Source organism: Osmerus mordax, chromosome 5, assembly GCF_038355195.1.
Source record: "Osmerus mordax isolate fOsmMor3 chromosome 5, fOsmMor3.pri, whole genome shotgun sequence".
In the NCBI taxonomy this organism is placed as follows: Eukaryota; Metazoa; Chordata; class Actinopteri; order Osmeriformes; family Osmeridae; genus Osmerus; species Osmerus mordax.
The window spans coordinates 2535672-2548780 of NC_090054.1; the positions used below are offsets into that span (position 1 = coordinate 2535672).

Here is a 13109-nt window from a genome sequence, read left to right on the forward strand (position 1 = left end):
AACCATGAAAGCTTATTCATCTAGCTTTGATCCAAGATCAATACGGATGCTCTGTGAGTCACAGGGTAAACAAAGGTCCGGTGTGTGTTCAGGTGTGTGTTCAGGTGTGCGTTCAGGTGTGCGTTCAGGTGTGTGTTCAGGTGTGGGTACCTTGAGCTCATCTATCTGCTGCTTGACAGTCTGCAGGTCGGTTCCCACTGGAGACATCGAGTCCAGCTTGCTCTCCACAATATCCACCCAGTCGAACATACCCTGGGAGAACAGGAGGAGGAGGAGCAGGAGGAGGAGGAAAAGGAAGAGGAGGAGCAGGAGGAAGAGGAGGAGGAGCAGGAGGAGGAAGAGGAGGAGCAGGAGGAGGAGGAAGAGGAAGAGGAGGAGCAGGAGGAAGAGGAAGAGGAGGAGGAGCAGGAGGAGGAAGAGGAGGAGCAGGAGGAGGAAGAGGAGGAGCAGGCGGAGGAGGAGGAGGTGCAGTGTCACATCTTTCATGGTCATATCTGTCATGCTTCTTTATTACTTTCATTCAAACCACCAACAGTCTACGTTCAGGCAGGCTTTTAAAAACGCCTCATAAACCAGCCCCTGCTTCACAAAGAGCTCCATTACATTGTAAACTAGACTAATTAAAGTAACCTCATTTAAGTATAGAGACAGCTTTTGTTGTTGTTTATAGTCTTCAAGCTAATATCCCAGCACTCTGCTGATGTGTGGTTAGGCTGTGTGGATGGTTGTGTGAGTCTGGAGTCAGACGTTGGTCTCCAGGCTGCATCCTAGCCTCCTACCTGCAGGCCATCCTGGAACTGCACAGCCGCCTGCATGGCCTCCTCTAGTCTGTCCAGCCTCTCCTTCCAGCTCTTGTCCAGGGTCTCCCACGCAGAGTTCACCTGGGGACGACAGCCAGGACTCAAACACATTCTCAGACTGGATAGAAGGGATGTATTCGTCGTGATGATGCCGTTGTGATCTGAGTGTTTCGTGATGATACAGATGTGATCTGAATGTTTTGTGATGGTACTGCTGTGATCTGATTGTTTTGATCATGATGATGCTAATTGGCTAGTTCAGGCACCTCGTCCATGCTCTTCTTGATCACAGGCTTGTCTGGCTCGCCGCACGCCGCCATAAGCTCCGCCCCAAGGTTCTGTACCACGTCTAGCTCCTCCTGCAACCCATCAATCTCCTCTTTGAACGTCTGAGAGAGAGACAGAGAGAGAGAAAGAGAGAGAAAGAGAGAAATAGAGAGAGTGTGGGTTGACAACAAGTAGATCAACAGTTGACCTACAGGGGCCCCTGATGAGAGACACCCTCTATGGGCCCCATATCTCACCTCCAGGCCCCATCTCTCACCTGCAGGCCCTATATCTCACCTTCAGGCCCCATCCCTCACCTCCAGACCCCATCTCTCACCTTCAGGCCCCATCCCTCACCTCCAGACCCACATTCCTCACCTCCAGACCCACATCCCTCACCTCCAGGCCCCATCCCTCCCCTCCAGACCCCCATCCCTCCCCTCCAGGCCCCCATCCCTCACCTCCAGACCCCCATCCCTCCCCTCCAGACCCCCATCCCTCCCCTCCAGACCCCCATCCCTCACCTCCAGACCCCCATCCCTCCCCTCCAGACCCCCATCCCTCACCTCCTGACCCCCATCCCTCCCCTCCAGGCCCCCATCTCTCACCTCCAGGGCCTCCTGCTGCTGCTTCACCACGGAGGGGTCGACTCCAGGCTCCTCCTGCTCCCGGAGGAGGTCCTGGGTGTCCTTGATGGTGACGATGAGGGCGCAGTGGTCGCACCAGAACTTGTCGGCCAGGTCCATCACATCCAGCAGCTTGGCCTCACGCTCCTCCACCAGGGCCTGGATGTCGCTCCACAGGAACACCATCTGATCCAGTTTGTCTTGGACCGCTGCAGCACACAGAGGAGAGCTCAGGACACGCACGTTTACACACACGCAGACGTACGCAGACACACACACACGTTCACACACATACAACTTTGTTTCTACACAAGCTTTGACTATCTCCACGTCGGGGGCGAGCGACATTCTAAAGAGGACGGGCGTTCACCTTTAGCTGAGATGTCCTTGTCGGCGCCCTCCGACCGGGCGATCATCTCCTCGCCGCGCTGCTTCAGCGTCTCGAAGGACGGCTGCAGCTTCTCCAGCTCCATGGTCACAGCCTTGTTCTCAGAGATCTGCTCCCGGATCTTCTCCACCTCCACGGAGATGGAAGGGGGCTGGCGCAGACGCTCTGCCATCCGCTCCAGGGACTCCATCATCGGGTCGATCTTGTCGTGGAACTGGGGGGGGGGGGTATGGAGCAGAGACAGGGATGCTCAGTGTTGTTTGACATCAAACATGTGTCAAACTAAAGGACACACAAAGGAAGCTGTTGATTGTAAAAGAGGGGCTGTGAAGACAGACAGGAAAGAGACATTGTTTAATCCATTAAGTACCCGGAATGACCGGCACACATTTAGCAGGCTGTGGTTTCCACAGAGCACGGTAAAACCATTCCTGAGTGGAACCATCCATGATGTCCTGTTTTCAGAGGAAGGATATGATTCATGCTTCCTCTTGTGTTGGAGCAGAGGGACGACAAGCACTTTCATCACACAGGTTCAGAATTTAGTTTCGCCTGCCTTGGCGCTATTTTGGCAGGTCATCAAATGACCCCGTAGAGGGACACATCCCCAAACACCAGAACAATCTGTTACAAACATGATTTGATCCCCTCACAGATGCACTCGGAACAACAACATCAGCCATAGTGCTTCACCAATCAAACTCTCATGCTCGTGTCTATTATACAGACAATGAAACCTACATGAAACCCTACCAGGTGGGCATTAGCTGGAGGTATCTGGCATCAACAGACATACACCATGTGCCATGCCCTCACCTCTCTGGCATGGGTGTTAACAGTCCAAACAAAATCACCAGGGAGTCAAAATAAGGAAGAGATAATGACAGGAACAGGAAGTGAATGATTAAGGGTAGTCAGTCAAACAGCAGAGGGGAGGAGTCACGTAAACCTAGATAAGCAGTTAAGTCGCACGAGGCATGCAACAGTGCACAGGTGGCTGGGGTGGACTCACAGCGGGCAGTGACCCCATAAAGGTTCAGAGAGAGAGAGAAACGGTCTGTGTGAGTGTGTGTGTTGTGTAGGGGGGAGTGCATTCTTGCACCTGCGTGTATGTGTGTGCACAGCGAGTAAATGTACGTGTTTCTTGTGTGCGTGTGATCTACGTGTCGGAATTCTTGCACGTGTCTGCATCCGTGTGTGTCTCACCTGGGTGGACTTTGAGATGGCCTCGTCCAGGGTGGAGGCCCTGTGCTTGACGTCAGCCTTCAGCTGGGAGTACAGCCGGTCCGTGGTGGTGTACTTGTCCTGGACAGGAACCCCCTCTGCTGGGCTCAGCTCCAGCAGCTGGCTGCCTGTCTTGTTCATCTTGTCGATGTGGGGCTTGTGCTCCGCTATCAGCTCACGCATTTGCTGTGGGCGTCCAAACAAGAGACTAATAAAGGCCAGAGTGAAGCTCGAACAAACAACACAACGATGCTTAATCCAGTGGCACCGAAACAACTATTTAATGAGGAGGGATAACGTGGTGTAGAGTCTAGACAAGCCTCCTGGCTCTACAGTTTGATGACTTGGTTATAGGCTACAACAGTGTACTGTTGGATAATGTGCCGTAGTGTAGGAAGAGCTTAGCTCTAGGTTTCTTAGCTGTATAGGATATCCAGACATTTCACTGATCACTGGTCCACCTGTGCAGCAGTTGGCTATACAATGCTAGGCTAGCTTAGCTACATGCTACACAGTGCTAAACTACCTTAATTACAGGCTACACATTGCTAGGCTTGCTTAGCTACAAGCTACACGGTGCTATGCTAGCTTAGCTACAGGCGACACGGTGCTAGGCTAGGCTAGCTTAGCTACATGCTACACGGTGCTAGGCTAGCTTAGCTACAGGCTACACAGTGCTAGGCTAGCTTATCTACAGGCTACACGGTGCTAGGCTAGCTTAACTACAGGTTAGACAAGCAGCACTAGACTACAAGCCATTCCAGCCTAACTTCAGCAGGCTCATTTAGGCACTGTCATCCTACCCAGATCAGGTGTCCAGTATGTGAAAATCAATGATATGAAGGTACATTTGATTAAATTCAATGTGATCCAATAAAATTCTATTCAATTTGATCCAATGAAATGAAATTCCATTTGATTCAATTAAATACAATTATATTTAATTCAATTCACTACAATTCCATTTGATTCCATTCAATTCATTGAATTAAATTGGATTGAGATTCAAGTAAGTTGTGTCTGGGCTCCTCACCCTCAGCTCCTCCTGCTGCTGGCGCAGAGCCTCGTACTCGATGGCGGGCAGGGGCAGCTGGAGGAAGGAGGCGCGGGCGTCCTGGAGCCAGGGCCACAGCTCCTCATATGTCTCCCAGAACTGGCTGGCCAGGGACTGGGCGCGTTCCAACTGCAGGCAGCGCTCAGAGTTCAACTGGCTGACCGCCCCGTACTTCTCCAGCAGGGCCTGGACCGTAGCCTGGCCGGGGAGGAGACAGGGAGCTGGGTACATCAGCGCTTGCATGCTGGGGCCAGGTGTGAGTGTGGGGTGAGTCAGGTGGGATGTGTGGAGCTTAGCGGTAGAGCATTTGACTTCAGATCAAAAGGTTGCAGGTTCAAACCCCTGCCTATATGTCGCTTTGTATAAAAGTGTCTGATTCATGAATATGTTGTTGTGTTTATCTTCTCAGCTTGGAAGGAAAGAAGGTAAGATTTGTTTGTTTGTTCGAGTGGCCGTTTTCCTCTATGACAGCATGGTTAACTGTTGTGCATTCAGACCTAAACAGTCTTGTCTCAGCTGAGACGTTTGAGTGTTATAACAGTGTGTTCTGTCAACTTCATTGCCTCAAGAATGCAGACTGATGGAGTGACAAGGGTGTTGTTGAGTACCTTGAGGACGAGCTTCTCTTCCTGGTCCTTGCTGTCCATGATGGCCTCTCCCGTCTTGACAATCTGGTCTACAGCATCTTTGTGCCTCATGATGTCCATGGAGAAGGCCTGAGCGACCAGGAGGACAGGACGTGAGGTTTTACCTCCAACTCCCACCAATGTTTACCAACCCATCCACCCTTCCATCCGCCAACCCACCCACCACCCACCCGTCCATCTGTCCATCCATCCATCCACCCAACCACCCAACCACCTACCCACCCACCCACCCACCCATCCTTCTGTCCGTCCACCCACCCACCCACCCACCCCTCCCTCCCTCCCTCTGTGTAAGCTGAGGTGTCAGGGTGGAGGTCTCTGCTGCACACTGACCTTCTGGGCCTGCAGCTGGAGGACGGTCTGGTCCAGCTCCAGCCTGATGTCCCCCGCTGACCCCAGCCTCTCCTCCGCGTTGTTCAGCCAGACCTGCTCCGCAGCAGCAGCCTCCTCGAACTGGAGCACAGGACAGGGAGGGACAATGTGGGTGAGTGGTCTCTAACACTGGGGGACACAGGGGTGAGTCGTCTCTAACACTGGGGGACACAGGGGTGAGTCATCTCTAACATTGGGGGACAACGTTGGTGAATCGTCTCTAACACTGGGGGACAAGGTGGGTGAGTGGTCTCTAACACTGGGGGACACAGGGGTGAGTGGTCTCTAACACTGGGGGACACAGGGGTGAGTCGTCTCTAACACTGGGGGACAAGGTGGGTGAGTGGTCTCTAATACTGGGGGACACAGGGGTGAGTGGTCTCTAACACTGGGGGACACAGCGGTGAGTGGTCTCTAACACTGGGGGACACAGGGGTGAGTGGTCTCTAACACTGGGGGACACAGGGATGAGTGGTCTCTAACATTGGGGGACACAGGGGTGAGTGGTCTCTAACATTGGGGGACACAGGGATGAGTGGTCTCTAACATTGGGGGACACAGGGGTGAGTGGTCTCTAACACTGGGGGACACAGGGATGAGTGGTCTCTAACATTGGGGGACACAGGGGTGAGTGGTCTCTAACACTGGGGGACACAGGGATGAGTGGTCTCTAACACTGGGGGACACAGGGGTGAGTGGTCTCTAACACTGGGGGACACAGGGATGAGTGGTCTCTAACATTGGGGGACACAGGGGTGAGTGGTCTCTAACACTGGGGGACACAGGGATGAGTGGTCTCTAACACTGGGGGACACAGGGGTGAGTGGTCTCTAACACTGGGGGACACAGGGGTGAGTGGTCTCTAACACTGGGGGACACAGGGGTGAGTCGTCTCTAACACTGGGGGACACAGGGGTGAGTCGTCTCTAACACTGGGGGACATAGGGGTGAGTGGTCTCTAACACTGGGGGACACAGGGGTGAGTCGTCTCTAACACTGGGGGACATAGGGGTGAGTTGTCTCTAACACTGGGGGACATAGGGGTGAGTTGTCTCTAACACTGGGGGACATAGGGGTGAGTGGTCTCTAACACTGGGGGACACAGGGGTGAGTCGTCTCTAACACTGGGGGACAAGGTGGGTGAGTGGTCTCTAACATTGGGGGACACAGGGGTGAGTGGTCTCTAACACTGGGGGACACAGGGGTGAGTCGTCTCTAACACTGGGGGACACAGGGGTGAGTCGTCTCTAACACTGGGGGACATAGGGGTGAGTGGTCTCTAACACTGGGGGACACAGGGGTGAGTCGTCTCTAACACTGGGGGACATAGGGGTGAGTTGTCTCTAACACTGGGGGACATAGGGGTGAGTGGTCTCTAACACTGGGGGACACAGGGGTGAGTCGTCTCTAACACTGGGGGACAAGGTGGGTGAGTGGTCTCTAACATTGGGGGACACAGGGGTGAGTGGTCTCTAACACTGGGGGACACAGGGGTGAGTCGTCTCTAACATTGGGGGACACAGGGGTGAGTCGTCTCTAACACTGGGGGACACAGGGGTGAGTGGTCTCTAACACTGGGGGACAAGGTGGGTGAATCGTGTCTAACACTGGGGGACATCGTTCACTCCCAGCCTGCTCTAACACGGGGGGACATTGTTCACTCCCAGCCTGCTCTGCTGCTTGTCGCTGGTGGGGACGTGTCACTGGTCTCATGATAAGCTCCGCCCGGACACGACTCGGCACATTTCAAGAAGCTGATTTAACATTCGGAGTGTTTGTGTTCCTCGTTGAGTGTTTATACAAGACCACGCTCATGAGATGGACCCATTTAAACACTCCGGGAGATACATTAAAGCGTATACATTTGCCGTGACTGAAGGGAGGATGAATGTCTGTAGGCTGTCTCAAACAGCACCTCTGTGAGGTGTCACACCAGCCCCTGGACACACTGCCTGGTATTCAGACATGGCTCTGTGTCACAACACAGAGATACAGCAGATCTCTAGGGCTGATCAGTGGATGATCCTGGCTGTCTGTCCTCTTTAGTGGCCCAAGCCAAATCAGATCCTGAGTAATTAGCAGAGTTAACGAGATGCAAATGTACCCGCGCTGTGTAATGAATCCCTGTGTTTAATGAACTATAAAAACCCAGAAGGACTAGGGTAGCAGATGGGGATGTTCATAGTCACCATGCAGCCCCCAGCTCTGTTCAGCATGCTGTTTTACCGTGCTGTCTGGACAGACTGTTTGCAGGAGCAACAACCCGTCTGTGTATTTAATGACCTGGGGCTAATTGATATTGGAATATAGAAACAGCAATATCTTGTCCAGACATTTGTACTTTGCTGACTAAGGGTCTACCTCTGAAACACACGGATGTGTAAAGGCTGAAGATAACTTCAGATTAAAGCCCGACACAACATTAGGTTCTCAGTTTACTGGTATTGTTTGTCTCATCTTGTTAGTTTTGCTGGCGCTGGTCGTTTACCTGCTGTGACTTGAGGATGGCGGCGTCGAGCTGCTGAACGCGCTGGCCGAGCGTGTCACTGGCGGCGCGGTAGCGCTCGTTGTCGTCGGTGACCAGGCGGTCCAGACCCTCGCGGGCCCTCCATGGCACCAGCTCCAGCAGAGAGCTGCTCACCTCGTTCAGACAGTCCAGCTTGGGCTTCTGAGCCCCGGCCTCCTTCAGCAACACCTGGAGGGAGGGGAGGAGGAGGCAGTTTTAGGTTGATTATCCATTCGTCCAGTAATCCATCTCTTCATCCATCTATCTCTCCATCCACCTCTCCATCCATCCATCCCTCTCTCCATCCACCTCTCCATCCATCTCCATCCATCCATCCACCTCTCCATCCATCTCCATCTATCCATCCACCTCTCCATCCATCTCCATCCATCCATAGACCTCTCCATCCATCTCCATCTATCCATCTCTCCATTCCTCCTCCCCCTACTCCCACTCCTCCTCTCCCTCCTCTCCCACATTCCCCCCCTCCTGCCTCACCTTCTGCCGGGCCTGTGCCTGGCTGAGCTGACCCCCACCAGGCTCCGGGGCAGCCAAGGCCCTGAGCTCCGCCTCCACGCCGTCCAGCCAGCCGCTGAGCTCCTGGTGGGTGCTGTCCACCTTGGAGGCCAGGCCCAGGGCCTGCTCTAGGGTCCTGGACACGGAGCTGCTCATGGAGCTGATCTCAGCGTAGCGGGTCTTGATGCCGTCCAGCTTGCCCTGGATCACCACCACCTCGTCACCTGGGGGGGAGGGAGGGAGAGGGCGGGGGGGGTTGGTTAGGAGTCACTGATAACCCTGGAAATCGGAAATCTGAAGAATCAGGTCCACATCATGGAATGGAAAAAAGGTTTGTGGTATTACAAAATGTTCTTCTGTAGATTTGAGTGGAATTGTTACTGATAACAAACTGGTACCTGTGGTCTGTTTGAGCAGTTCCATCCCGTTGGAGATGGCCTGATCCACGTTCTGCTTCCGGAGCTCAATGTCTTCATGGAACACCTGGAGAGACCACAGAACGTCAGCGCCACCAGGACGGACCTGAGCGTCTCGTTCACAACAACACATCCACAACACATCCACCACACATCCACAACACATCCACAACACATCCACAACACATCCACAACACATCCACAACACATCCACAACACATCCACCACACATCCACCACACATCCACAGCACATCCACCACACATCCACCACACATCCAGAACACATCCAGAACACATCCACCACACATCCACCACACATCCACAACACATCCACAACACATCCACCACACATCCACAACACATCCACAACACATCCACAACACATCCACAACACATCCACCACACATCCACCACACATCCACCACACATCCACCACACATCCACCACACATCCACCACACATCCAGAACACATCCAGAACACATCCACCACACATCCACCACAAATCCACAACACATCCACAACACATCCACCACACATCCACCACACATCCACAGCACATCCACCACACATCCACCACACATCCACCACACATCCACCACACATCCAGAACACATCCAGAACACATCCACCACACATCCACCACAAATCCACAACACATCCACAACACATCCACAACACATCCACAACACATCCACAACACAGCTCACACAGAGAAACGGGCTCGATGCAAGATGACAGGAACGCGAGAAACAAACGAAAAATGAGAAAAAGGGGAGAAATGAGTGCTAGGCCTGAGGAGGAGGAGGAGGAGGAGGAGAGTCCCGCAGAGTGGAGCTCAGTACCAGCTGTTCAGCTCGCTGCTTCTCCAGCACGTCTGTTTTGTAGTCCTGCACGGACACCTGGCTCAGCCTGGCGTGGGACTCGCTCAGCCAGTTCATGAGGGCCACCTCGTCCTCCCCGAACAGCCGGGCGTTGGCCAGAGCCTGCTGGAGCAGCTCAGCCTTCTTCCGGCTCCTCCCCTGGAGCTCCAGGTACCCAGCCTGGGTGGCGTCCAGACGGGCCTGGACCAGCTCCTTGTCGTCCCCGGAGCAGACGGCTCGGAGCCTCTGGCCCAGGCTCACGGCCTGGTACACGTCCTTACTGTGGGCCAGAAGGTCCTCCTCCAAGGCCTTCAGAACCAGGCACCATGAGCACCAGCACAGGGGTGTGTGGACACAAACAACAAACGACAAACAAGAAAGAAACACAAACGCAAACAACAAATACAACACAAAAGGGGGAAAACGATGAATGATGAGGAACGTAAATGAACTCAAAAGAATCGCCTTCAACTGAACACAAACTCCCGGAAGGGGTTGACGTAAACACAAAATAATGATGATAATAAGCAACAACACACTCCAAGCAGAAGGGACCAGAGAAAGGAGGGTGAGGGAGGGTGGAGCCTGGGCGGAGCAGGGTGAGAGAGAGGCCGGGCTACCTTGTGCTGGCCGATCTGCTCCTGCAGTTTGGACGTCTGGGTGCCCATGGGCTCCGAGTTGGCCAGGCGTTTCTCGGCGGCGCTCAGCCAATCGGAGAGCGGCTCCATGGCCTCGTGGAACTGCTGCGCCACGACCAGGATGCTCTGCAGCTGCTTCAGCCTGGAGGACACGTGGTGATGGGACGTGTGTGTGTGTGTGTGTGTGTGTGTGTGTGTAAGGGGGAGGGACGAAAGGGAGGGGGGAGGTGCAGCGGTGGGGGGAGGGGTCAGAGTGAGATTATAGAAGGTCTTCATTAGAATATCTGGGTCTTTAAATAAAATAAAATGTTTGATATCATGTTCATCTTAAATAACACGCAAACATACACTTAAACCTGACCATGAAAAAACTGAATCGACATTAAGGAGTGACAGAGGCTGACTGAACCGACAGCGATGGCAGACATTTCAAACTCCATCAAGCGCAATCAAGCCACTGGCTTCCAGCGTAATAATGTTAGCTGATGTCCCTCAAAACAATCCCATCTCCACATTTCCTAAAGCTGTTTTGGAGAAGAGCGACAGCATTGCTGATACAGACCTTCCCTCTGCCTTCTTCAGCAGTCCATCCCACCTCCTGCCAAGGCACTCCACCTGCCCCCGGACCTTCTCCTTGTCCACGGACTCAGCCAGCTCCACTACCTTCTCCCCCTCCCTGCGGATGAGCTCTACCGTGGGCCTGCGCTCGTCCAGGAGCCTCTGGAGCAGCTGGGGAACAAACCGGAAGCTCCTGTTAGCTCACATAGGATTACCAGGATTTAGATACTGTACGGTTGCCGGTTCCCCGCCGTGCCAAATGACGTTTCGTCCCTGGGCAAGGCACTTTACCCTACTTGCCTCGGGGGGAATGTCCCTGTACTTACTGTAAGTCGCTCTGGATAAGAGCGTCTGCTAAATGACTAAATGTAAATGTACAGGATTAATTGTAGAGGATTTAGACCAAGAATTCCAGTGTACCTGAACTTAATTAAACCTTAAACAAATTTAAACCTTAAGAAACTTAAACCACCCGTTGAAACTGTTTAAGGATGAATACCTGGACGGTGTTCATAGGAGAGCCCCTGATGTGCCTTAATGGTGTGCTTTCACTGCATGTACTGATATCAGTTAAAGTGTAATCTGAGAATCCACAGAATTTCGCAGATAATGTCAAAGGACTTTGGGTGATTAGTCCCTTCAATAGCCTACTTAAAATTGTGACTAGATTGAATGTCTATTTGATGAGTGTCTTAGGGGAATGGTTGCAGATACAATGGTTTTTGGACAAGACCTGCCGGCTACGTATTCACAATGCTCAAGAGAAGCTGTCCAAGTTAAACAAAGCAGGAGAACTTATGAGGGCTTAAAGTATTGGTTTCAGGGGGAAAACTCATAAATCTGAGGGGCGTAAATTAAATGTCTTCTCCACAAAAGCTTTGGAATTAGCTCAACATGATGCTGGGACACCGATAAAACAGATGGATGTCCATTCCATGAAGCTTGTTGAAACGTGTCTACGAAACCGAGGATGTTTGCTGATGAGATTCTCTGTATTTATTTGTATATCCGTCTGACAGACAACTTACTCTCTGCTCCTGAATCTGGGCCTTGACCACTTTGAACTCGGCCGACGGAGGCTTCTGATTGGCTACCAGCTCCTCCGTGTCGCTCAGCCAGCTGAGCAGCGACTCCAGGGCGTCTTGGAACCTCCCACAATGCAACAGGGCCTCGTGCAGCTGCGCCGAGCGCTCAGCGATCTGGAAATGACACGGACGGGTTAAAAATAGAAACCACCTGTTCAGAGGGCCTGGTCCAAATCTGACCTCCCTGTGACTCATACAAGGACAGCAGTCCTAGTCAACATGGAGTTCAACCTGAACAGAACTACACAGCATCCTATGTCAACCTCCTCCAGGAACACCATTGAGGGGCTGACCTCCTGTGACCTCGGGAAGCACTAAGCAACACGCCAGCAGGACGAGGGGCAGACGGAGAGACAGCTGACCTTTTTGCTGAGAGTGTTCCAGCGTGTGCTGGCCTCCTCCAGGTCGTCCTCCAGGGTCCTAGTGCTGGTGCCGTTGCCTGCGTTGTGGATCAGGGCCTGGCCGGCAGAGTTGATGTCTTGTAGCTGCGCCTGCAGGGGCTCGATCTCCTCTTTCTGGAAAACCTGAGGCGGGACATCAAACAAACAAATGCTTCCTCTCAGTACCTCAGCAGTTATCGGACAGTAAATCACAATGGTCAAATCATAAAGGCGAAAAATAACAGGTTTTATGTTGCTTTTAAAGAAGAAAAAAAACTGTTATGAAGAAGGTATGATTCGTGTTTTTTCCTCTAGATATCTTGACTATATTAGATGATGTGCTTGGTTGCTTTCCTACTTCCTGAGCTTTAACACCTCCTCTCGCAGAGAGAGAACATTCGTCTGCTCACAGACATTGGCTTAACCAAAATGCTTTTAAGGTGTTTCTGAAAGAATGAAAGAACTCAATCCTTCAACTGCGACCGGTAATCTAACACCCATTCACTGCCCCTGAGTACCAAGACTCAACAGAGTGAAATTGTGGAACAAAACCGCCGGCCATTTTGTACGTAAACACAAAATAAGAACATGAAGCGAATACACCGTGAGCACCAAACTTGGTTTAGCTGTCCTGTCAGAACCGACGACTAACACGGCATCTACAAGCTAGAGATCAGGCCATGGCAGAGGTGGTTCTGTCAGGTGGTCAAGCTGACCAGGGCAGAGAGACTGAGCAGAGCTGTCAGTCACAGCCCAGCTGGCCAGCATC

The 13109-nt window shown here is 52.6% G+C and overlaps 1 protein-coding gene across 1 annotated transcript in view; it reads right to left on the reverse strand.

Annotated features, from left to right (window-relative positions):
- The window catches only part of dst (dystonin), a 141118-nt gene that overhangs the window by 23411 nt on the left and 104598 nt on the right, over nt 1-13109 (reverse strand). Inside the window, 17 exon segments of the mRNA XM_067235813.1 lie at nt 151-252; nt 780-881; nt 1067-1189; nt 1676-1902; nt 2064-2295; nt 3288-3491; nt 4339-4557; nt 4968-5075; nt 5340-5459; nt 7867-8073; nt 8383-8624; nt 8799-8883; nt 9662-9988; nt 10300-10459; nt 10880-11046; nt 11904-12074; nt 12323-12484. Coding sequence (XP_067091914.1) covers nt 151-252; nt 780-881; nt 1067-1189; nt 1676-1902; nt 2064-2295; nt 3288-3491; nt 4339-4557; nt 4968-5075; nt 5340-5459; nt 7867-8073; nt 8383-8624; nt 8799-8883; nt 9662-9988; nt 10300-10459; nt 10880-11046; nt 11904-12074; nt 12323-12484 — 2958 coding nt within the window.